Raw genomic sequence first — 27,763 nt, forward strand, 5'->3', positions numbered from 1 at the left:
AATATTTCTATGTTTTATTGTCATTTTACAACAGTCTGTATACCCCTTTAAAACATTTACCGTATGTAAGAAATAGGACCTGGCAACTTGTTGCAAATACTTGCTGTCAATGTCCATTGAATATATTGTCATATTCTGTTTGAGCAGCAATTACAATGGTTACTGCCATGTACCTAAGACAATTTTATGGACCACATTATAAAATAATAAAACGAAAACAGGTTCTAAAACTGTACAATGAAATTATTATGTTGTAGTCATAAAGGGAAATAACTCATGACTGTTGGGTGATATCATTATTCATTAACACTTACAACCTTGATGTTTTATAGACTACACAAAGTAAAATTGAAAAATAATCCTGTGGTAAACAAATAACAACACTGAACAGAACACAAGTTAAAAAAAAATGGACAAACAAGCAAGCCTTCATCTTCCATTACAAAAACAACAAATAAATAAAAGTTTGAATGTAAATGCTAAAAAAGCCATTTTCCACGTGGGATAAAAAGGTCAAAGAGGAGCAATAACATATATATGATTTAAATAAATGATTGTCTTGTCGAAATGACCAGATCCTTTATGCAAAAGTCTAATGCTGTGTGTATAGATAAACACAAATAAATTAAAGGCTGTAGCTTGAAATATAAAAAAACCCAGAAATTGGACCTAAATAATACATGTAAGAGAAAAATATCATTAGTGAATCAACCTTGCATGCATAAAATGTAAAACATGAGTTCCAAAACAAAACAAAGACCAAAATCATACAAGAAATGTACAAGATTGTTTTGTTAAAAAGCGTTTGGTCATATTAATGAAAACTTTTGTGCAATAATGCAACTAGGAGAGATAAAAGCATAACAAAAAAGGATAAAACTGTAGAATATTATTTACCATACTTCAGTAGAAACTTACATAGCTAAAAGAATCAATGACAATATCAGATATATTTCACAAAAATTGTTAAAAACTGTTATCTCTTGTGCACCTGCGTTGGAAGAGTAATTTAATCAATAAAAAGTTACTTTTATCTCTTTTTATCCTAATCCTATGGATTTCATAAGGTTTCTGTCTCACAGAAGGGCACATAACATAAAGTTATAAGGATAGCATTACCGGTAATAAATACGATCAATAAATAGCTAAAATTGTTAAAATTGTTAAACTTGGGACGATAAAAAGGAAATACACCTTCATGAGACATGTTTGTACAGGTAAAAATGTAAATGGGTAAATTGTCATGAATATTAATTACTACAAAATATTGAAACTCTGGATTTGGAGCAAGAACTTGTAGAATGCCAAGATCTCCTTTTTTGGCCAAACAGTAAGTTGAAAACTAACGTTTTCTTGCTAACCTTTGTATGCATTCACTCCAATTTCAAAAGCTGACACATGTTTAAAATAAGTGCCAGGATATAAACAATGGTATCATGTTTGAAAAGCTCTACAAATACCGGTAGTTATTACACAAGCATGTAATCTCATAAAAACATTGGAGGAAGAAGGGCACCCAATCGTATGCCCCTCTACTGATAATAATTATTATATCAAATATTGTTCATACAATGTAGTTTTCAGGATTTCTTAATCTGTTGTAAACTAAATGTAAGTAGTTACCTTGTATCAGAAAGGTATTTAAAAACATTATATTTGAATCGCAATAGAAAAAAATGCAATAAAAATTCTATAGAAAGTGCAAGATATATCAAAAATTTTCAAAAATAAAATTCTTTAAAGGGAAAGTACTGTATAATAAAAATTATCATTGACATCTGCACAAACAACAGTCATAACAGCTAGACAGTATTTATTCCCATGAATATAGAAAGATTTTGTTCACAAGGTACATTTATGACACTTGGACTGAACACACTACATCATATTCATTGTAAACAAATGATACAATCATTGTCAATGAAACATCAATCTCCTGAGATCATTATATTTCTGTCATTTTTGGGAGACTTCTACTTCTACAACTACAACCTTCAGAGATAATCTACAATATGTGACAAAAGTTTCATTGCAATATTTCACATTCAAACATTTACACTTTCCACAACAGTCTTTAATTTAAATATTAAGTCATCATCAAAACAAAACCATCCTCCTCCACGACAATATCCATGTAGCACTGTATTCACATCCTTTCTGCCATATCTGCATTTACTCCCACAATGCATGTACTTTTTTCCCAGAATTCCATCTTGCAGCTTCTCTAATGCTATAGGCTGATGGGTAGAGCAATCTTTTCAGTGCCTTGTGAGTAAGTGACACTGGTACTATTATTAGATCGCGTGGACTTTCCCGAGCGGGAACTTGTCGGGGTGTAGGACCGGTGGTGGGAGGGGGGCTGTGAATGAGAGTTAGACTGTGAGGAATATGCACTTCCTGAATTGTGAGTGTTAGCTATTAGAGCATCACGAGTATAAGCAGCGGTGTATAGCGCTGAACCATGCTGATTTGCAGGGTGGTAAACGGGTTGCATGGGAAAGTAGCCCTGATGCGAGTGTGGATAATCGCTATATTCCCGACTAGGAGGATATGAAGAATTACAAGTGCTTTGACCTACAAAAAAAAGGCAAAATATTCAAAGCTGAGTTAGTATTCACAACAATGCCAAACTGAGAGATATTTCTCATTGCATGAATTTAAACAGATAACACAAGTCATGGCCAAACTGGTATACATGTACTCGGAAGAAATACCATCTTAACGACTAATCTATCTAGTTTTACATACAAAAGCCATGCAGATTTGAAAAATTGTAAGCTCCAACCATGTAACAACATGACAACAGACAATGGAAATTTAGATTTTAATAGAAAGCGAAAAAAAAATCAAACATTTTCTATGACATAAAGCTTGGCAGAGCATTATCAAGAAACTAGGTTGCACTGACTGACTTCCTTTCACCATTCAGACTGATATTGTGCTCAATTATGAGAATTTGCTCAAAATGCAAACATTATGTGGACACTTGAACATGCATTTACAAATAATGAATTTCATATATTAAGGAGTCTAAAGTACTATAGATACAATAAAACATCAGCTCTGGGGGCTTGCTGTTTAAACAGACATGTTTGTATGTCGTAACGCATTGCACTGTTTCATTACACATTGCATTCAATTCGAGAAATATCCTAAAAACGCTGTCTCACGTAACTATTTCAAATTAAGTTGGAGGTATTAAATTTAACAATATTACTCTGCAAGATCACTATTATCATTTGTGTCATGCCTAGTCCCCCAAAACTTGACACTTTGTTAATTAATGAGATTAGATTTCTGGATGGATGGAGGCCCCTTTGGCTATTATCATTTTTAAGTTAAATTTAACACAATTGGATACTTCCTATGCAATCGTTACTTTTTTTTAAAGAGAAACTAGAAACCTATATTGAAACCAGCCTATGAATAATATAAATAGAAGAGAGGTCAGACTGAACTATCTTATAGCTAACAATAATTCAATCCAGCTCCTAGATCGGCTGTTGAGCTACTCTGTACTAACCATATGTCAGAAGGCTCCATGTTACCTCACAAAAACCCATATCAATAAGGTCATCTTTTGATTTTCATTTTTTTTTAAAATCTCCAGTCCTTAATCAGCTAATCCAAACCCTAATCTCTTGAATTTAGCAACAACTGGGTATTTTCTTTTGTCAAAAGTGACACCTTATTTATCATTTTGAAGCTTTTAAACATAAAACTCTCTGAACCCAATACCCCAAGCAAGTGAAAGATTCAAGAAATCTGCCAAAGCTCAACTCCATAAGATATTAAGATTTATTTGGGATCTAGAAAATTTCTCCTCAACATTTTATCAATAAACATTCTTTTGATTTGTAACAGCTTTTGACCACTACTTCTATTTGCCTATGACTGCAAACAATTCTGGCTGCCCCTTCCTTACTCTGGCTAATGAAAACCAATTTTTCCTCCCTCTGTACAAAATGAGCTCCAGGTATTGCTGATCAATAGAAATTTTGCCAAAAATCTTAATTCTGATTTATCTCCACTTGTTAAATTCTACAAGTACTTTATATATTTAATCTATAATATGTAGCCCTTTATAATTCATCTAAAAATTGGACAACAGTTTTGTTTTTGGTGTCCTTATTTTATATCTTTAAAATTAATTGCATATTTATTTTAATTACATTTTATTTCAAAATATTGGTATATTGTACAAGCAATTTTGTTCCTATATGTATATTAGAAAGTTATAGAGTTTTAAGCGTTTGCATTACATGATACTCTTTCAATTTTTTTTTTTATGTTGAGAAACAATTTTGATCATCTGTATGATTTTTGTGTGTGCCATGAAGATGCCCTCATTTGTAATATCACTCCCACCCACCAATATATTTTATTTTGTGTTACTTCCTGAATGGTACATTGATCTTTAGCACTTGGTTTTCACACAGACTCAATCATTATAAAAAAAAAAACCCTGATGATTGGTGATTGTTTGAGGGGAGATTTTCTACCCTGACAAGAAAATCACATGAAATTCATGCTTCATTTGTAATAATGTCCATTACGAGTTGTTGACCTCCGAATTCTACGTTACTAGTATGAGAGACCATACAAGCCCACTTATCTTTCTTGTATTCACAAGCAGGCCGATCTCTGGGATCAAGTTCAGTTAGCTTTCATCAGATACTGGGCTCTCTTACACTATATTGTAATTAAACTCTATCTGACTCAAGATGCTGATTACTTAATCTAAATTACCAGCAATGGATATTATTTGAGGAAGATAGAAAGATTACATCATGATTTGTAATGAAACCGGAAATGGAGGAGTTTATCACTGTCAATTACGTAGAAAAGCAATTAATCATTATCAGATGTAATTATTACTAAAAAATTGAGAATAGCTTCCCCTTATTTCTCTTAATGACAGTGGTTTCCAGGAGATATTGCTTTTAACCTTGATATCTTACTTTGGTTATAAGATGGTGCCCCGTTAGCTGCCAAATTGTTGGGTGTGGTTGAATGTGGTGCATTGGTGGTGCCCTCTGGAGGCGGTTTACAAAATAACTTTTTACAGCAGCAGACAGCAGCGATGATGCAGACGATCAGAACGATGAGACTTCCTACAGTTATTGTCACTGAAGCCGTAACTCCCAGGGCCAAGAAACGGTTCAGGAAGGAGCCATCTGAAACAACACAAAAACAAACCTAGATATAAATACCTAAACATCTTGGGGATTAGGACCCCCAACAACTGTCTAATTTCAAATGAAATGAATAAATAAATACAGCACTAATGCAGGTCTGCTTTTAATTTCATGGATACAACATTACAGCTACTTTACTTCATTTGCTTAGAACTCTATTCTGGGATATTTTATGTAACTGGGGTGTTTGCTTTCAATTGCACTCTTGTCATGAAAGAAAAAAGAGTCAGAACATTTGGATCATTTTTGATTCCTTGTTACAAAGAATGGTATGGATTCAATTAAATTCATAGCTTTCCCTCCTTTTTTGACAGAAGTTCAGGGTTTGATATATGTTCCCTCCTTCTGACTGTACCCTATACTCCCCCTTCTTAGAAAAGATTTTCTGAAATTCCAAAGATTCTACTTAATAAACTATAAGAAACAAATTGATATACATATTTTCTATCTTAAAATTTCAGAGTGGGATAAACATACACCATATAACAGACTCTATCTTAATTGTTAAGCAACTATTGTTTTCTTAGAAACAGGTTCTAGATTATCTTTTAAATGTAAAAGGTCAGAAGTATTACATTTTGATCCAATAGAGACACCAATTCTACATGAATGTACCTTTAACCAAAAAAGTTAAAATATAATTTGTTGTTATCACCAGCCAATTAAATTTTATAAGAAACTGCTCATCTCATGCATATCTAAGACTATAAGATCAAAGGACGTGTTACCCAGCTATGGAGCAGATTCAAGCTAAGTACATGTACTTGTTTATTTCTCTTTCATACAAATGATTGCTTTCAATATGAATCAGAAGTGTAAATACTAGATTAATTATCGTGAATCAGTGGATATCTTTCTTAATTCATGAATTTTCCCAATGTTTTCTGAACCCTTTGAAAGAAAATCAAAGCACCATTCAACAATATCAGTATCAGCCTATTTGCATTTCTGACATCAAAGATGAGCTTGATCCACCTCAAGGCAGAGAGTTCCAATATTTGATGATCAAAGATGGAGGGGGTATCAACTGTACAGCAGTTTAGGTATTAATTTATAAGACATGCTAGAATGAATAATCAGAGATGGGATCAAATTTTCATCTCAATAGAGAAGAAAAAAGAAACAATAATTTTCCCTAGGCATAATTAATCAGATTACAGTCAATTTTTCACTTTACCCTATATGCCGTGACTTATACATTTACTTATTGATTCTAAACAGAATGAGTTATTATAAGGACAGAATTATTCCAAAGCTTATCCTTCGAGAGAAGCAGATGCTTTCTTGGCTACCTTGGTAATCTCATAAAACATGATATCAGGTGCATTCTCCAGATAGCAGTGTGAAATATGTCCCTCTAATTCAGTTCCACAGACCTTATTAATTAGTAGTTTTGGTCTACCAGTGTCTTGTTAAGATAAAGTTATGGTGGTCAGCTGCTTCAGAATCTTAATTGTGGAGGTTATAAATAATTCTCTGCATGTATTATGTACACACACTTCGCTAAGTAATTTCATTCATGAGGAGAAAATGGCTTACAGCCATATCACAATGACTAAAAACCATCTCTATCAAATAAATAGGGTAAAGACTTAGCTGAGCTACCATTTACATCAATTAATGGCCTCTGAAAACTTAAATTTGAACAGTTTTTATTAATTCTTATTAAATTTGGTAAAATTTAACCATTTCCAACTCTCTAAACACATGTGTAATGTTTGTCTTTTAATTCCAAGTACAAAATGAAGGAACCTTATATAATTAAAATCTGTCTTTTGATATTTCTGAAATGTTTGTAGAAAGATAACTTTTAAAGGACCACCTTTGCTTATGATTTTTATTTTCTTATAAAATCAACAAATATGTATAATTAATGCTTGTGTTTATTTAAATTGGAGATGAAAAATCAATGTGATAAATCTATCAGATTATAAACTTCCTGCCCTTTGAAAGAAATCTTAACAAGAAGAAAATAGCTCCAAATTGTATCAAATCAGATTATGGATTATTTATAAAACTACATAGCAATTCAGTTCTTAAATTCATCTTTAAAAAAATTGAAAAATGTCTTATCACTCCCTTTAGAAAATAGAATTCTTCTGGTCTTACGAGATTATTCTGGATCTGGGAATATTAACGTTAAGTCCGATAATCTTGATAGCGGTAGGAATTACAGAAAAGACAAGGAGTCATGATATAAACAAGCAATGCTCTCTCTCACTTTTGCTCTTGATTCTCACAAAAGATAAAACAATGAACTAAAACATTGTCTGGCACCAGACTCTGTGTTTTGTAGATTTCAGTGATTACAACATGTATTGGGACCCAATCCCCCTGATATTGTGTATGGAGTCTATCCCTGATAACTTCTGGTTATTTTCTTTAGATTTCACATTAAAATCCATGACTAGCACTCGCCTTTTTTAAGTTAAGGTAATTCTGACCTTCTACTGTAGTTTTCAGAGAATTTTAACAAGTTCATAAAAAAATCTTAATATTAAAAGAAAGCTTTATAAATATAGAACCAGGTTATCTAAACACAAACACTCTAATTCAGTCATTAACTTTATTTTGAGCTTTTACAAAAGTCTTAAAAACTTACATTCATTCATAAAAGATTGCTATGATCTCTATTTTCTTTCAGGGGAAATATGATTCAGAATAAAACCGAAAATGCACTACTTCAAAACACAAAATTATAATCACATAAAAAGCACCATATCATAACAATTCTGTTATCATAAAATATGACATCATAATCCTACACAGTACTGCAGAAATATTTCTAAACAAAATTGCTCTTTGGGTTTTTACTGTCAGTGTGTGCTCAATATCATTCCTTGTGTTTTTGTCTGACTAATTGAAGGGAGAGAGCCAAAGGATGCCAATTATCTATCCAAAAATGTGACCACTGAGAACATTAATTGATATAAACCAATACCCTAAGCCAAAAAATCATTCAGTGTTATCTGTGTAGAATCCTAGATGTGTGTGGTATTGTAGCATTAGTCTTGTTGTTTATTCACAATACATTGCTTATAAATATAAGATACACTTAACAAGGATCCTGGTGAAGGCACCAATAAAATTTTTAATAATAAATCAATTTTATGATGATTTCATTAATTTTACTAAGACTCAAACTTTAATTGCAATGACTAAGCTATAGTATTCAATTTTCATTACTGGAAACACAAATTTAAACATCCAAGCTCAGTTATTGGAAAATCCATATCATGGTCCAACTCATGGTGATTTTTCTTTAATATTCCAAACTCTCTATAAAATCCAGAACAGTGTTTAAATTTACTTATAGTCTGAAACAACTGCAATAACTTGTATATTTTATTGCAAGACCCTACCAGTTGTTTATTTAACAGTACCTCAACCATTAATGGTCATATATCTGATGATCTTACCATCTTTAACGCCGCACTGAGCAAACCCTTCCATGGCCTCATCAGAATTGTCCCCACAGTGGTCCACTGTGTCACATTTAAGGTCTTCATCTATACAGTTCTTGTTTGCACACTGGAAGTGCGTACCACAGGAGTTATACTTTTTAAAATCTGTGAAAGAAAAATGATAGGAAGTTTTCAATTTCTAAAATAACATGACATTATTGCACCAATTTAAAACAGAACAAATAATAACAGTATTGTCAATGTTTACATGAACAAATCAATGATGGAATGAATTCAGTATTTCTGAAAAACATTTTAAAAGGTTATTCTGGACACAACCATGCATGGATGCTTAAAGCAATTCTGGACAGACATTAAAAATTAAATTTATACATAAGTGTTTAATATCATGGTGTAAAAAAAATTCATGGTTTCTCAAAAATACCAATTGTGATATGTGGTCTTGATTTCACACTGCATGAAATTGCGCAATAATTAAAGAATTAGCAATGAAACATTTTTGAAAACTAATGATAGAATTGAAAATGGGTTTAATTTTCCAGAAGAATAATAAATCATGAACAAAGTGAAATTAAAATCAATATTGTGATCATTTGCCAATGTACAGTATCATTTCATATTTTAAAGATTGAACTTGGTCATGATAAACCTACCAATCAATGAATCATAATTATCAAGTTGTGAAATGACATTTCAAAATAAAGTAAAATAATGGCTGTGTCATTTATAATATTCTGTTAATTTAGCTATAATTATCATTGTTGATTGAATAAATGAAGAAACAAATGTATAAATCTCACAAACTATACAATGCTGCCTTAATGAAACCTTAGTTCAAAATATAAATAAAACCTACCAAGAGGATCAAGCAATGCCATTTTTCAATGGTCATTTTCATGATTCATTTTTAAGCTAATAATGTTTAACCTACTTCCTAAGAATCATCAGAAAACTTTTTAAATTTAAGCTTTATACACGCATATAAATTAATTAAAACAGGACACAGCTTAATACTTAATAATTCAGATAAAAAATCCCCACATGGTGATGTTTTCTGCTTTTAGACGTCCAAGGTTGAAAAGACATGACCTTGATATTAAAGTTATAAAGATCCCCCAGCCTTTAAGTTCTATTGTCATCTGGTAATCATAAGACTTGGTCTTAAGATGAAGTCTGTCATAAAAATTGATGATTCATCCAATCAAATGCATCAGGATTACCAATATTCGAACACAAAAGGCTGGACTTGATTGGAGCTTAACAAGCTTGCAAAGAGCAATAAACATGGCATGTTTTGCAGCATCAAAATGATAAATTATTGCAGATCTCCTTGTTATATTATCATTATTTCCATGTACCAGTATATCAAAGAAGTCTACGATTTGTAACCATCCATGCTATATATTTCATATTTTGTTAAACAAATCTTTTATCTATAGATACAATGTAGTATACAAATATAAATGGGAAAGTTAATACTGTATCACATACAGTGTAATATTAAAAGAATTAATAAACTAAAATATTTTGATCTGATTAAATCTTAGGAAAATCCAGATTAGGATCAGTGAAAAGACAAAGGAACGGCAAAGAAATTTTGAAAATTTCATCAATAAATCTACAGCTATTTATTTTGTCTTGCAGTATAATCTAGACATTTACGTTCAATAGCAGTCACGCAAATCCCCAACAGAATAGCAATAGACTTTCTGATGTCCAGACAGCGTCTCTGGGGGAATCCTTCTCTGTGAAGGCATTTGTCATTACATATGCCTGGCATTTCTTAATGTGCAAGATTATTGATTTTTCACTCATGAAAGTTAAAAGTCACCCACTGTTTCACAGAATTATTTGTACAAGCTAGATGACAAGTTTTAAAATCATTTTCCACTGATGAGTGATTAATTGAGTTTTGTATTATATTCATTGCTTAATTGTTCCATTTCTTTCCATGGTATGAGTTGTTGGATTTTGATAAATGAATTTCACTCCAACATCTCTATCGGTGCTGCTTGCCACAAACATACCTTTTTATGTTGTTTTCTACTACAATAACTCTTTTCAATTACTACACACTTAACTCATATAACTTGATACTGATGTATTCATGCATGATTACTGCTCTGTGTTCATTTCTGTTCTTATTATCTCAAACAAAGATTCAAAATGCTGTAAATCATTATCCCTGTTGTATTTGAACAAATTGCATGACAGTGCAACAGTTCTCTGCAAAACAAAAGGAACAAAAGCAACCGTGCTCTAGAAATGGGCCTCATCTGAGCAAAACACACCCAAAGAGAATTACCATGGTCGATTATTAGAAAAACCCTCAGAAAAGCAGTTCTATTGATAGTTTTGTCAATATGCCTACTGTAATAATACAGAGCTATGCATCTCTGGATGTGCTAGTGATAATTATCTGGAAACCCTTTACTAGTCAATGGTAAAAGCATCGCCACTGCCTGATTCAAATGTTATACAAGATTTCCCTTGTAATTTGCAGCCAAGAATCCTCCAAGATCCCAAGTTACAAGCACCTAGGTCATTTATTTCTAATTGGGTAATTGTTCTAAAACAGCCAGAATTGCCACTATTTGAACATGGGAACGCTTGGGTACAAGGATACTCATGCTGTTGACTATGGGAGCGAGGGTCCCAGTACATGTAAGTGAATCAACTAGATCATTGTACAACATTCCTTGCTCCGATGCTGATTAATAGCAGACAGACGAGAAGGGGTATTATTTCAATTGATAAAAGATTCCACCATTTATCTGTCCAAACTGTTGGATACTTGATGGCCTGTAAATGGTATATTATGGCCCGCTAAATGTTTTACGACATCTCTATTCTAGACAATTTCCCCCAATGAAAGCCTTGTACAACATTGAACAAACCCAAGCTTTGGCTAAATAATGGCTTGAAAGATCTTGTTGCCAAATCAGCCATTAAAACAGGCAGGCCAGCAAATTTTTTCTGTGACGATCAAAAAACTTGAAGATGTATAAACTAAATACCCTTGAACTCCATAAGAGCCTGAGATAAGAAAAAGAATACAGCTGTCACTCTCCAAGCAGTTTATAAATCACCCAATTAAAGAGGCAAAGTTAAGGTCTATTATCACCACATCAAATTTTTATTTTGTCTCTAATGATAAGGGGATAACACTAAAATAAAAGGAGATTTAAATGCTATCACTTTGATACAGTTTCAAAGGGAAATATCTGTCAATGAAAATGAAATCTTGCACTGGTCATGGCAAAGCTTGGCTTGAATAATTCACCAGATTTCTGAACAGGAAGAGGTACAAAACTTCTGCCACCATTGCAAAACATCCTTGACAGATTGTGTATTTTATTGCAGAAGTGTAGGAGCCAAGTTGAAAAGTTAACTATTCTGACACAGTGATAACATGTTTCATCACTTTATCTTGCTACCAAATGATGGATTACTCAAAACTCTACCATACCTTGTTGTTTTTTCACCTCCAACTGTTTTATGATGAAGAATGATCAAAGAAGAGAAGGGATTTAATAGCTTCCCTTCCAGCCCAAGGAATGTTATCCTTTAACATAGAAAACAGACTTTTGCTATATGGCACAATGCTACTGTACAATACCATTGCAAGATTTCATATCAGTTTTGTGCATGATCCCAGCTACCAAATATCTAAATAAAATAAAATATAACTTTTTCCAAATATTTTTTAAAATGCGACAAATAATAAAATAAATCAATCCTTTGAGAATAAGTATCCAATTTCCTTTTGACTTCATTGCCACAGATTATTTGTTTTGATGTGTGCTAATAAAAACACCTTCATTACATTGAAGATGTTCAATCCTTCATTTAGTAGTGACCAATCAATCAGGGACTCATCCCCACTGACCACTTGAAGCAGACAAAAACCTCTCTTACGAGAAACAAGCCTTAATTGCCTTTAGACAGCAACTCCCTGACTCTTATTTCATTCCCAATTAAATTTTACAAGATATTTCCACTAATTAATTCCCCCTACATTTAGAGACATCAAACATGAGTGGGGCAAATGAATAGCCAACCTTTAAATCAGCAGGTGGAATGCTTTCACAAGGTCCTTTTGCCTGTTTAACCTATCAAATAACCACAACATGACAGGCAACAAAGCACAGCAGAGAGCTAGAGATTTCAAAGGGTGACAGACAATGATGACCGTGTACAAGACCTTAGATGATAATGGTGGTCATCCAATATCAGTAGAATTAGCAATAATGAGGCTCATTTCTTGACCATAAAAGGGAAGGAAACATCAGCTTACAAATTACTGCTGCATGGAATCCATGGATATTTACAGTATTTTGAATCGACTATAAAGTTACAGAATTAAAGAGTCAATCAACTGTATCATTATTTGCATTCTTTTCAAAAAGAAAATTACTTTATTAAGCATTAATTTTCAAATTTAAGTCTAAATTAGAGAATGAAAAGAAAATGTACTTCTAATCTTCTTTTCAAACTCTTTGGAGGATTTTTGGAACTATACAGATCAAGATTAAATTTATTTTACATTTGTATCTACCTTATACAATATGTAATTTAGAAAATTAAACAAAAGAAATTGAAAATATACCCTAAGCAAATTTGTGAAGTTCATTGATAGGAAGCTAATAATGATTAAACTGAGTACCGAACTATTGATAATAAATCACAAGATGATGGTAGCAAAGAACATTGCATGGATCATTTTTTCCTCAAAGGTTTCAAAGCCCAACAAAACACAGATTCCGGGTATGATAATAAGCAGTTACTTATCATTCACATTATATTCACAGTAATTTACCTTCACTGAATGCTGTCACTATGAATTTGAAACCTCTCCCAATTTCTCTTCTTTTTATATCTCCTTTTGTGTTAGTCCTGTAATTAAAAAAAGAAGTAGTTATAATGTTAACTCAAGTTCTTGCATAATGTATTTCTAAGTGTTGCAATTGCATTACTGAAAGCAACAGATGTTAAGAAAACATTAAAACATTTTAATGATCAGTTCTTTTTTGCAACACAAACAGTGTTGATAATAAAAGTCATATTAAGGTGTTAGCTCTGCAACTCTTCAGTAATAGAAGTTACATTTATAACACTGCTGATCCAGTTACTCAGCATGTGTTGTGGTATAATTTTCCTAACAATAAAAACAGTATTATATCTCTGACTGTCATTGAGGGCTATGATCTGGCAATGATGTGGCTTCTATGGCTTTTTAAAACCTATATCTAATTTATAACTAGGTTATCTTTACATTTCAAACCATCAAAGGAACACTGACACAGTCAGAAAGCTGCAATTCAATAGTCCTCAAACTTCTGGCATTGTATCTTCCTTTGGGACTTCATGATTTGGTTTTTTTTTTTTATTAAGTCAGTATATCTTAATTCCTACTAGAAGAAATACTGTGGTTTCATGATTATTCACTGAATCAAAATTTTTGTGGATTTTGTTTTTTTGATTTAATTGATTGTCAAATTAAATGTTCATTGAAGTGTATTTCTCAGAACATATTGTACAACCCAGTAAATGAAATTATTGCAAACTGTCATTTTCTCTAACTCAACAAAAAATTGATGCCCAAAAATATCAATAAAACCATTTAATTAATAAATAGCATGTTCAATTATCTTGGAACCAAAGCTTTAACCAAGTGTCCCTAACCCACAACTTCTTCATAAAGCACACTTGGAGGCCAGATACCAATTTGCCTTAATTCAGGAAACCTTGTTTAGTAAAAATATCTGAAATTCCGCCCTCAGCTAACACTTAAAAGACCTTAGAGTACTGAAGGTTATGGCATCTAAAGAGTTCAAATTCCTTTGAAGTTATGACATAGTTTGTCACATCTGATTAAATGAAAGCTAGTTGTGTTAAAAAAAGGCCAAAACCAATTTTACCAGAAAGGCAATCACTATCGTTGTCTGTTTTCTACATACTGGCATACAGAGAGAAAGAAAGGTACAGAGTGCAGTTCAAAGCTGTAAAAATTATTACATATGTTGCTGTGCCTTAATGTTCAAATGAATTCTGATGACTCCTGAGCAAGTACCCAGAGACATTTGCCTCGACTCATCAAAAACAACATGACAGCAGCATGATTTGATAAACCAAACCACATAAAAGTCACTGCAAGCTGCTTTTTGGCTAACCTTCCCTTGTAACTTGTCAAAAGCTCATAATTGTGTCCTGAAAGACTAATAGCAGGGATTCACATAACTGTCTGCGTAGATCAGCTAATTGACTATCTCCTTAGTCCCTGTAGCAGAAGACAGACCTAACTGATACAGCAAGTAGCTTTAATGTGGATCATAGTGCAAGAAATGAATGAAAGGAAATGAACCCATGAGGCTGATGGGCATCCATCATATTTTCCCCTGTATGCATGTCAGGAGTCATTACTTAATATTAAGTGGTTGTTCCAGAATTAATTATTTATCTCATGCCAAAGCCTATGTGTGGTGGGTTAATATTTTCCTGCTTCAAATCCCCAGGCTAAATGTCTAGATATTACTGATCAATTCTGCAAAGTGGGAGGTGTGAAGAGGAGAGTCTGAAAGTTGCTAAAACTTGGTTCAGCTGAATATTGATAAGCTTCAACAAATTGCATATCATTAATATGCTTGAATCATATTTCTGTACAATTACTGGCCCGAACGATTTCCATCTGCAACTGGTTTTTTTAATCCCTTGAATCACCTTATTCCTAATGCAACTAAATTACTTAATGTACACTATATTCATCTTATTTCATACTTGCAAATAGAAACTAATATCTCCTTTTAACTTTACCATTGCACGTTTCTTATTCTGCTATAAAAACACAAAGATTTTACAAAGAGAAATGTTCGGGTTTTTGCACTTCATAAATGTCACTCTCAATGAAATCAGCATAAAGAACCTATTTCTCACCAAACTTGACACTTTTCTGCATTATTTATAGTCATTGCAATGGACAGAATATACAAATGCACATTCAATTTATGGCAAAAACAACAAAAAAATACTTAGTTTATAGAGTAACTGCAAGAAATGTTAACAAGAGCACTCCAGCATTGCAACTTATGATTTGTAATGATCACATCAAAGAGACTCCCTCCTGAAACACTTAGTTTTGTTTGCCATTGCCATTAGCAGTAATTCTTTATACAGAACGGACTCCACAGAAGATGCAGAGGATTCATGAATGTAAAGCTTATGGTTTCCATTCAGAGCTGAAGTAGGGGGTTAAAAACAATGGAGTTAACAGCCTCTCTCTGGAACTGCATGACCTCTGTCTCTTAAATGCACTTTGTATCACTTGAAGTTTTTTTTAGAAGATACAAAGGTCTTAATGTTCTTTTTCATTTGTTAGTGCTTGGTCAAAATCATGTGAAAACCCCAGAAGAATGCAAGAAAAATACAGCAACTCTATGGGGAAACTATTTTTTTCCTTTGTGGTTGGTATTTCTTGTGGAATAGCTCTGTGTGACTTGTCACACTTCATAAAAGAAGCCTTTTCACTCAGTGGTCAAACAATGATTCACAAAATGTCTTAATACGCAATTGTTGATTTTTTTCTTTCTTATTTTGTTCCTTGTCCCATGCATTGTGTTATAAATGCTGATTTCTGTTTCATAGTCTGGAAATGATAACACATGGTAACCAACATAACACTTAGGATCCATTAATAAAAATGGTGGATAGTTCAGGATCATTGGGCCTCCTTCTCAAAGTTTTCTTCCCCAAGTTTGACATTCTAATCTAATTATTTATTTAGAGTGTAGATATGAAATATGTTCCCTATCTATATTAGATGCAAGCAACATCTCTTGTTTATATTAACCTGCAACATGTCAGCCTAATCTGAAAATTTCTCTTTTTCGGGGTAGACTGTTAGGCAGGAGTATCTTTGTTTAATGCATTTTACACACAGCTTAAGAGGTCTGCAAATAAACCCCGACTACAAACCTGACATCCTGTGAAAATAACTGCTAAAATACAATGCAAACATTTACCCAGCAACAAAGCACACACCATAAAAATATATACCCTCCATTTCTCCCCTCCTTACCGATATTGAGTTTTTAAATATTAATCTTTTATCAATCTATCAATGAATAAACTCTTCTAATTCTCAATAATTTGTCAAGCAGGATTGTGATTTCAAAGGTTCTATGCTGACAAATTGAAGTCTTCTATCAACAGAGTTGTCACTATAAAACAGTATTGATCAGGAATAAAATGGTGAAGCATAGGTTAACAGGTTTCATATTCAGGTACAAGGGGCTCCTTAAGTACTTGCAAATGTCTGTCAACAAACCAACGAAATTAGAATCATCACTATTGCATTCAAACTTTGGGGGTTTCAAATTCTAAAGAATAAAAAACATCATAAAAAGAAATAACCTATGTCTAATGAAATTGCGTTTCCTCAAATATTCTATCTTGCTGTACTGGGCTGTGCCTGTTTAAATATTTAAAATCCTATCAGAACAATTGAACAATAATTACTTTTCTGCAATGAGATGTGGAAATGCTGAAAACATGGCTGAAAGATTAAGGTAATTGGTGTCTAGTTAACAAAGGGATCCAATGGTTATTAAGACTGGCTATACCAGAATATGACTGTTTAGTCTTTTCAAAACTGAGCCGTCTTGAAAACAATGACACTGTTTAGCAATCAATGGTCCATTCTCTTCCCATGGAGTTGTCACCCGTCTAAACTTCCGTTGACAAATTTTGCAATGTGTTGCATTTAAAAACTGATTCACCCTAATAAATGATTCAGGGAAACCAGTCATCATTATGCCAATTTGTCCCAGGTCCATATTGAAGCCAGGGTTCTACAAAAGCTCAATGTTTTCACTACAACACAAAATTATAAAGCTGGTGTATGCAAATGCCCTAGTCTGTGTGATGACCACTGTTGCCGTTGGCAAACAAGACTGTTTACACACCACACTCAGTTTGTCCAAATCTTTGGAGTGGTGTCGGAGAAGTTGATGCCAGGCAGAGCTCTTGACCTTGAGACAAACAGAAACTGGAGAAGGCTCCTCCATTGCATGTGTTAGCCATGTTGATCAATCACTCTCTCATTATTGTACATGCAGACACTCTATCCCTTCATTGCACTACGAGGCATTCATAACATCCAAAATAAGACAGTAACTTTAATTGTAATCTAAAAATGCTTCTACTTATCTTTATAGCCCACTCTTTTATCATGAAAGTAGATGATTCAATCTTTAGCATCTTTAATTGAAAGATTAAGAAAAAAATTCTATCCCAGCATGTTTCTGGATGTCATGGTCTGAAAAATTACCTTTCAGAGGAAACAAATGACTTGGCAGGAGCTATCAGCATAGTATGTCAAGACTAATATTTTTACTTTTCTTAAAATGAAAACATTCTAATGTAGAAATCTTGTTTTTTGAAAAATCAAATTGATAGGTACAGCATTGCTACAGGATGTTAAGAGTATTTTCACCTTTCAAACAAGGTTCATCCAAAGACCAAGATGGCGGTAATTGAGTCTGATTTAAGATACTTGATGGAAGGCAGGGTGACAAGGTCTTTGAAGTCAAAGGTAATAATCATCAGATTGATCCGTTGCTTATTATCTAGTTTGTCTCTAAATTTGTCTGACAATTGATCGACATAAATCTGTCACCTAAAAAAGGACAGTCATTTCTTTCTTATTATGCCAGTCAATAAAGTCCTTCAGCTTTATGGCTTTATGAATTTCTACTTCTTGAGACATTATATACCAAACAACAATATCGAGTGGCAAATATAAACATATTCTAAATGCATGTTCATTTGTTTCAAATTGAGCAAAAATTTTTGAAATGCTTTTTGTACCCAGAGTCAAAGTCTACTGGTACATAATGATATCTTCTTCATGGTTTATGCACAGATCAAAAATTTACTTCTGCCATTTCAGGTGCCTCCTTGGTACAGCTAGCCCCACCTGTATAATTACGCAATATGCACCCTCCTTAACAAGCATGGTGCAACTAAACCCACTGTACAACTGTGTGTGTATTTTTTTTTCTTTATTCAAGCCAGGCAGACCTGAATGGAAACTGCAGACAATTAATCAAAATGTCTGCACAGACAACTTGCATGTCAATCTTGCAACTCTAGAGGAGGATAAGGTCACTCAAGGTCTCCTTTTGTAGCAATATAATCCAGACACATCTTAACCCATATACCTGTCAGAGCCTCTTTATAGACAGAACTGCAGTATGATTTTAATCTCGCGATAGATTAAATACCTTAATGCTAATTAACAAGTCTGAAAAAGACTTCTTCATATTACACTTTTAATGTGACTGATGTCTGAGTGAAGTCAAATGAATTTCAGATAAATATATTGTTGCCTTCTTGTTCACTTGAAGTCTATTTTTAAAATTATAACATTCTAACTATACTATGGAATCATTAATATTTGATGTGATCGATTTTTATGAATTAAGTTAAATTTACAGATTCAAGGATATGTATATTTGTAGACAATAACTTTACCAATAAATTCTCTGTAACACTGTTTCTTACTTTAATTTTTATGCATGTAGCATACCATTAATAGCAACGAAATCAATAAAAATTGGTATTTAAAGAAAAATGAAAAAAACATAATGCATAAGGACTGATAGATAGGTATTGTTCAAGTCCTCCAATCCAACTTATCTTAGTACTAGCTGTCAATTCTAGAAACCTTCCTTTTTCCTAGATTCAGAGCAATTGGAAACAGACTAAACATGCGCCCTGGGTATCTATTGTTCATCAAGCAGGCCAGGCCTCAAGCACCTGTACCCTGGGTGTTAATATGACAAAGAGGTGTTCTCACCTAAAATGGATTGTCATAAATGGACCTGTGGAGACCAGGATGTGTGGAGGGGGTTGGATGCCACATAATCCATAATTTCCACCTGCCTCTAGCTGGAAAAACAGAAATGAGGAATATGTTAAGTTTTATGAAATATAAATGAATGTTTAATTAGTACATTATATATTGATTCTTGTCTCATAAAAAAAAGATATTTACCACTAATGAATGCTTGTTAATGAATCAACAAATGTTGGTAACACATGTGTATCAGAATTAGAACCAATCTAATGTTGCAACAGATGACGAAACCTCAAAATTAATTTAGAATTCTTCAGTATTTTTTTTGCATGGTAAAATTAACCATGAGATAAAACATTACTGGTATGTGGGTCTCAGAATATGCAGATTTAACTGTAGTATTTCATTCATATAGTTTCTCCTTTTCTTACCATAGCCCCTGTAAAGACATCTTCAGAATCATATATATAGAGAGCATCATTACAGATTCCATTATTTGGGTCAATGTCAGGTATATCGAGTTCCAGAAATCGTAACATAATTCTCCAGCCCTCATTGTCTGCTTTAAATGTAATTTTACACTCATTACTGTCCATGTAATACTGAGAATTCTCCTCCCGGTGCGAGTACACAGTGGCTCCACCTATGTATTTCTTATTTCCACAATCTATTCCATGCATATAATCTGCAAAATAATAAAGAAAAATATTTTACAATTTCATCTTAATCATTTCGAAGTAAGGTATGCATTTGTGTTCATGAAATATTGTCAATTTACCGGTAATAAAAAGATGAAATAACAATCTTGAAATATCACATTCATGCTGCAAATATAATGTTAATACAAACATGATAAGCATCACTTTTAATCTGAAGGGTTTTTAAATGAATTTGTCCTTGAAACACTATTTTAATTCATTTTCACAGTTTGATGCTTTAATGAAATTGAAAACAAGCAAAGAATGTTCAATCTTTAAAGAATTATCATAAATATGAAGAGGAGTGGGCCAAATGATTTAGTTCTGGGTAATGTCATTTTGTGTAACAAATATTAAGAAGAAATCATGCAAATAACAAATTTCTCAAGCAAGAACAAGTCTGGGAGTCCATGTATCAGCAGACTGCTATTAATTATGGGGTGTTGGTCACATCAGCTGTCCAATTTTACACCTTCAGACTGAACTGTCCTGAGCGTGTAAAATTCACACTTAGTCCTTGTGAATCACCTAAGTGATAACTCAGCCTTTTCCCCAATCACTTCTCATGTAACACCTGATAGATGAGGTGCCACATTAATTGGTGTTAATGGACTTTTCAATAACCCTCCATCAGCTTAACCCCCCACCCCACTCCCAAACCCCTCCCCTACTATCTGTCATGGGCTTAGTGACCTGTATTCTTATTTCTGATTGCTGCGAGCTTTAAAAAGATTTTACCTATAATCATGGTGTATAATCTGTTTTGACACCAACATTGAGTCATATAATGGTACCTACTGTGTTTTTGGTATCAGAGGTGCTATCAGAACTGTCAGAGATATACCCCGACACTGGTGTATAAAGCCTTTACCGCTGCCTAGCCAAGAAGAAACATTTAATGAATGACATTTCTCATTTAGGTGCCAATCTCGGGTATTAATAATAGATTCCTCTGTCACAAAAATATTACTTCTTTAACTAACAAGGACAGAAGAAAAAACAATTTTTTGGCTCCACTGAAATCTTAAACGTGTGATTTGAGAACAGAGTGGTGAGAGGTGAAATGAGTATAAATGGCGATGGAAAAAATTCACTGATTAAATAACACTTAAAATGAGATTAGTATAAAATATCAGACAAAACAGTTTATTCAGAGCTTCCAAAGAATCTGTGGTATATATCTCTGTTTATATCAGTAGTGCTTGGCTCCCTCAAATACCGATGTGCTATATGAACAGCTCGGAGCAAGCTGATCGGTGTGCATGTGTATGAAATAAATTGTGTGAAGATAATCTGTAACATTATGTAAGATAAATCACAATTAAGCTACATTGAAACCTGTGTGGCAGACTTCAACAATCCCCCGTTAATCAGACATGCTGAAGGTTCCTGGCATTATAAAGATTTCCTAAGAGTGTGCAAATCCATGCAGTCTTGTCAGCTGTCAATCAACCATTATTTAAAAAAAATCACAGATCTGTAATCAACAGATGTTCCCAGCCCTTATTATCTCCCTTGGATCAATATTTTATCCCCTGGCCCCGAAAAAATATTGCCCAATGCATGGACCCATGCAGTTGCTCCTACATTTTATTTCACATATTGTTATTTTCCACAGGTAGACATATGAAAACTATCCGTTTAAAAAGTCTATTAGTATTTTATCTATTCCTTTGTAAAATAAATCGAACTTTATTAGATTTTGTTGTCTCCAAAGTGTCAACCCTTCTTGTACCCCAATTAATATTTGTATGTCTCTATGGGGTTCTTCTATGTCTCATCCGAATTCAATAGAGAAAAACTCTATTATTTGTAGCAGAAACCGGAGTCGCCAATGGCAGATCCTATCAAAAATTCATGCGGGACCTCTGTGCCCTTTTACATAACCAGGGTCGCCATTGTTTGGGGCTTTGTACCAATTCTTGTTTGGTTACATCGAAATACATAAATGCAATTTTATTCCCTTTTTGCAAGAAAAAATTCCCCGAAATTTACCAAAGATGATCAACTCAACCTCAGTTTAAATTTGAGAGTCATAAATTGACCTGAAGATAAAAATAAAGAGTACGGTATAAATAAATTTTCCTTGTATCATGTACGTGTGTCCCATTCAGAACAATGTAAAAAAGCTTATAAAGGTTGTATGAACAATATTTTCATTTAAATGCCAACAGAAAATACGACCACAGAAAGTTGACCTTAGGAAACCTGCAGTTAATACCTGTAGTATTTAATGTGTTGATTGTTCTGTGGGGTGAACCTCAAGCATCATCCTCATTGTATGACATAATCTTCCACGGTGCCAAAGCAATATTTGAACAATTTAAACAATTTGCAAGAAGTTGACACTAAGCTAGTCAGTCTTAAATGCCTAATCTTTGACATAGGTTTTGGCTGGCACCAGATCCTGATTTTGAATGCAGACATTGTATATTTTAAGTACATGAAAATATCCGCAGTCTAATAATCATTCGATCAGTACATTGAGATAGAGTTTTCTTTGTTTTGTGAACAGTTCAATTAGTAATTACCGGTAAAACATATATGCAGTTAGCATAGACTCTATTCAAATACTTTATCCAATTTTCAAACAAGCACAACTGACAAATCAAATTACAAAATCAGAAAAGTTATAGCAATTTATATCCATTCATGTATGAAAGACTTATATGTACATCTAGATACCAAAGACAACAATGACATACATACACTCACACAAACACATCTAGCCTTTTGATAATGTAACCATATAACTGCAATTATCTTTATCATCTTCTAATTTGATGCAGCCTTGGAGAATCAAAAAGAGACCACCAAAATTTAAAAAAAAACCCACTAAACTTCAAACTGCAAGTAGACAACAATTAGCATGAAAGGAATGAAGGGTTTTTTGTTTTAAGTTAGACACTTGTGTCAGAATTAACGGTATACCTCCATAATGATAAGAAATGAAGTTACACACAGCATCTTACAAACCAGGTCTCCATCTGTGTCCCTGCCTATCTTACAAGAGAGTTAAAAAAAAATACAATGCAGTGAATGAGTTCCTCCCTTTTCTTTTTTTCTCACAAAAATCTTTTTGATTCATTAAGCAACTTTGAAAGGGTTTCTGGGTATTTCTTTGTTACTTGGATGAAAAAGACCCCAAATCTTAAGAATCAGCCCAGCAAGAGTGAAGCAAGAAGCAAAATATTAATTATTATTTGGAAAAAGAAACAAACAATATGTCAGTGTGATGATAGAATAATCTTCCAATAATTGCTTCAAGACCATCCATACATGTCTTCCAGAAATCCATGTAACCCTATTATCTGATGGAGGAACTGCTCCTTGTCTCACCATCCAGTACTAGCTAGGACACCACGAAGAGCGACCCTAAAATCAATGTCATCTTCAATGTCATCTTCTCTAAAACTACCGGTTCCAATACTACGACCCTGCATTAGTTTGACCATAAGGTGGAGATTGGAGTAGGCTAGCCCCAGTTTGTTCAGTTTATCAGGAGATTTCCCATTATCTCCTCATTGTTATGAGAGGCTTGACAAGAGACAAACAATTACATTACAGTTTTATGATGACCAAGAGTTCAACAAGCCATAAATGGGCCATCCGAATTAATAAATAAACTGGCCCTTGGTCACTATGCTGATAGAGGGACTACTGGTCGTGTTGGCCAATCACATGTTCTAAATACGGCCAAATTATCGTGATTATGTTTGAGAATTTTGCTCTCAAGTGTCCTGAGTTTGATAAGGCAAATGAGGGATTTAGTCATTTTTCAAGGTTTCCATTATCTGGACACCTAAATAAGATGCATGTATTTCAAATACTAACTTTAACTTTTTCTAGTTTGAAACATAAAAAATATGGTTATCCCATATGCCACTGGCCTCATATTGCTGACATAAAATTAATGTGTGTTATTCTAAAAATGACACAGTATTTCCCTCTGTCACAATTCAAAATTTCAAACAGATTAATTATGTTCAGTATATACCTTCAAGTGATAAATTTGTAATAGTCAAAAAGCTGGAACACTGACATGTATAGAACCAGTTTATGTTGTACAACAGGAATCAAATATACATGTAATACATGTATGTCTATTTATCTCTATCATCCAATCAAACAAGATATTAAACAATGACTACATTGTTTACAATGTTTACAATGTTTACATTAATCTTTTTCATCTGCCACATAAAGTTGTTCATTGTATGTCTGATATTGTTTGAATAATATTTTTAAAACTTCATCCTCAAGGTACAATTCTGATAATGTTTCAGTTCTCAATAATAAACACATTTTCAAATGCCAGAGGATGTTTTTGCTTTTTTCATGACACTAAAGTGGTGTTCTTTTACTGAAAATTAATGCATCTATAATGATTTTATTGAATTATAAAAAACATTCATTTTTGCAACATCAGTATTTAAACCTGTCCACATCCTGTTATTATGCAGGTAATACTCAGAATACTGTTACTACATTACAAGTAAAATTTTGATGAAGGTTACAGTATTTTTTTCAGTTCAAGTTCTAAAATCTTCTTTTTTTTAAAACACATTTCATGATCTGATTAAAATTTTCTAGTTATAAGAAATGCAGAAAGAAAATTATCTAGAAGTAGAAGAAAGCAGGTCTGCATCTCATAATCAACTGAAACTATATAGGGACCCATCAACTGTTAATTATGGCCTTAAACAAACATGCAGGAGATAGAAGCTAATCTGGGGGATTCTATCGGCTCCAAAATACCACTTGTGGCTTGCAGGAAGACGAATTTATGCAATGTTTGTTACAATGACGTACTCCCATGAACCAGCAGAGTTTTGCCATACAAACACGTTGAAAATGTGAAATACAAGCAAAAAACCTGTCCAAAGAAAATTCGTACTCAAATTAACTCTAAAAAATCTGGAGTTGATTGGATCCAACACCTCAATTATCTTGCGTAAAATATGATAAAATGCGTAACCAAGATTTCATAAAGTTTTTTGACAGCTTGTTAGAAAACCACTTCCGTACAACCTCCTAAAACATAAAAGCTATTTATTATCGTTGTAAATCGATGGAGTGTTGAAAACTTAAATTATAAACTGTGTCTTATAGACCACCCTTTACCTAAACACTTCTTTTCACCCAGATAATGATCACCCAACCCCCTCATTTGCTAACCCTTTGTGATATTTGCGTTATTTAATATCGCTTCTTTTGTGATCGTTGTGGTATTACAATTCATGCTTCAGCTCCCAGAATTCAATTGCCCGACAGAATCTTTACGCTTTCACAAACCCTGCTCCCTAGTACACAAAAGGAGGAAAACAGATCAGCACATGTACATGATAAAGGAAATCTACAAATTGCATCTTTTTAAAAATCTTATTTAACACTAGCAATACCAGGTAATAGAGAGGAGATATGTTAATAAAGCTTATTGCAGAACTAAAAGTTTCAATAAATGTATGGGTATATAAAAACTAAGAATTCAAATCATGAATCCCTCCAAATTTAGAAATGATTTCACGGTAAGAAGCATGAAGAACTAGAATTTTATGAACTTACAAGGGCAACATTCTTTACCAAGTGTCAAGGTATAAAGATAAGAATGCTCTCTAATTCATCATTGAAAGTTTGATTACATCTAAAAAGGGATTTCTTATTCAAAATAATCTTCAACAGCTTAAATGATGTGACATAAGCCTTTCATTAGAACTACGCTTCATTGTGATTGAATCCCAACAACTATTTAAACTAATCACTCAGTTAAAGGGCCAGAAAACTACATGGTGTTTAAAAAAGTAATTTGTTGTAGAGGTGTTTTTATCAATGTTCACCATTTGACTTCTTTAAAATATTCATTTAAGATATAAAAATTTGTGATATACATGACAATGAGTAATTTTAACATTCTACTTTTGAGAGTAATCACTAGATGCTGTATATCTTTGAACATTCTGATAATACAAAACCAGCAAGGTATCTCCTGTACATATTATTCTTACTGCTGTATTTTCTAGTATCACAAGACAGCAATGCCAGACCAACAATCTGATCAGCAGTATTGACATATGTTTCATATGAAGCTGAACTTAGAAATTAGGGGGTAATGCGAAGCACTGCAAATCTTAATATAAATACAACATATGTTCTTAGTTGCTTTCCAAAATTGATAAATCTGATATTGAAAATATGATTCCCAAAGCCCTTTCTAACATGTTATATTTCCTAACTCCACTCCATCTTACATATTTATAATTATTAATTTAATTAATTTCCGATATAAAACTGTGATTTATTACATGAAATAAAATATTCCTTGTATAAATCTTATGAGATTAAATCCAATTTTAAGAGAATTTGATATAATTATGTAAACAGATTAAATCCAATTTTAAGAAAATTTGATATAATTATTAATAACAGAGGATTAACAAATATCCTAATTAATTAAGTACTATTTTGTTTTGTTATAAAAGCTGATCTCGGGGATGTATCAAGCAAAAGAAATAAATAATCTTGTTCAAAATGCCAAGACCCTTTAACTATCGACTTTCCTTCTTTAAGACGATGAGACCAAAGAGTGACACAGAGTTCTAAAGGATTCCGCATCGATCGATCGACACACATTTGAAAACAGCATGTTGTATGAACAGAACACAACGTTGTCAACAAACGGTTATTTTACCGTTCTCTCAACGTGTTTGCATAATCTAAATTAAAAGCAAATTTAAGCATATACTTTACTTACATGTTTGTGTCTTTTTCGTCTGAGATTCACTTAATAATAGAGTAAACATCCATAAAAAACACCATGACTGAGAAACCCAGTCTGGCCCTAACGCCATGTTGAGTTACTACTGAAACAAATGACTTCCGGGAAGCGCCATCTGTAAACAACACCACGTGGGCAGGTGTGACCTGTCACTGATAATTAGCATAATTCGTGTAGCGTGAAAAAAAAAGTGATGTGATGTGTCCTTGTGAATAAGAAAGTATCAGGAATTTAATAGCCCTAATAAGAATGTTGAAATTCATAAAATAGATTGCTGACATTGTACATAGTATGATTGAAAATTTTAAAATTTTTGCTGAGTTTCCGCGAAAGGGGCGTATTTATCATGTTTATATACTGGAGTACCTGCTTTCAAGAATAATGATGATTGTTATGTATTAAGCAAAAGACTTTTGTAGGAACAATCACATTAACTGATTAAGGAGATTAATTTAGCATTTTGAAAAATGATGAAATTTAGGTGTTTTTCTTTAAAGCGTGTCAATCTTCATTTTTTAACTGACACCGTGTCGAATTTTATAAATTTTGGGTGATATATTTTAAATATTATGCAGGTCTTACTAATTTTTGCCCTCAGAACTGTTCACAGAATCATGTGTGCAAAAGTTAAAAAAAAATCATCTCGTTATGATGAAATTGAACAAAGAAATAAATATGGTGAACTGATATACCAAATTTTTTAAAAACTGGAAACAGACTACTTCGCAAATATGCATGACAGAGTTGCACTCCTTAGAATTCACAGGCGCATGATTCTATTCTCTTTACTATAATAAATAACTAAAAATCAT

At 33.0% G+C, this 27,763-nt stretch overlaps 1 protein-coding gene across 1 annotated transcript; it reads right to left on the reverse strand.

The window, feature by feature from the left end:
- LOC128188035 (uncharacterized) lies at window positions 1–27,074 on the reverse strand. Its single transcript, XM_052858812.1, has 7 exons — window positions 26,928–27,074; window positions 19,910–20,163; window positions 19,479–19,570; window positions 13,443–13,519; window positions 8,618–8,767; window positions 4,962–5,177; window positions 1–2,574 (listed from the first exon to the last, which is right to left on the reverse strand). Exons 1-7 carry the CDS (start codon window positions 27,022–27,024, stop codon window positions 2,231–2,233), a joined length of 1,230 nt encoding a protein of 409 aa, XP_052714772.1. The 5' UTR covers window positions 27,025–27,074; the 3' UTR covers window positions 1–2,230.
- Between the last annotated feature and the right edge of the window lie 689 nt (window positions 27,075–27,763).

Source organism: Crassostrea angulata, chromosome 6 (genome assembly GCF_025612915.1).
Source record: "Crassostrea angulata isolate pt1a10 chromosome 6, ASM2561291v2, whole genome shotgun sequence".
Taxonomy (NCBI): Eukaryota; Metazoa; Mollusca; class Bivalvia; order Ostreida; family Ostreidae; genus Magallana; species Magallana angulata.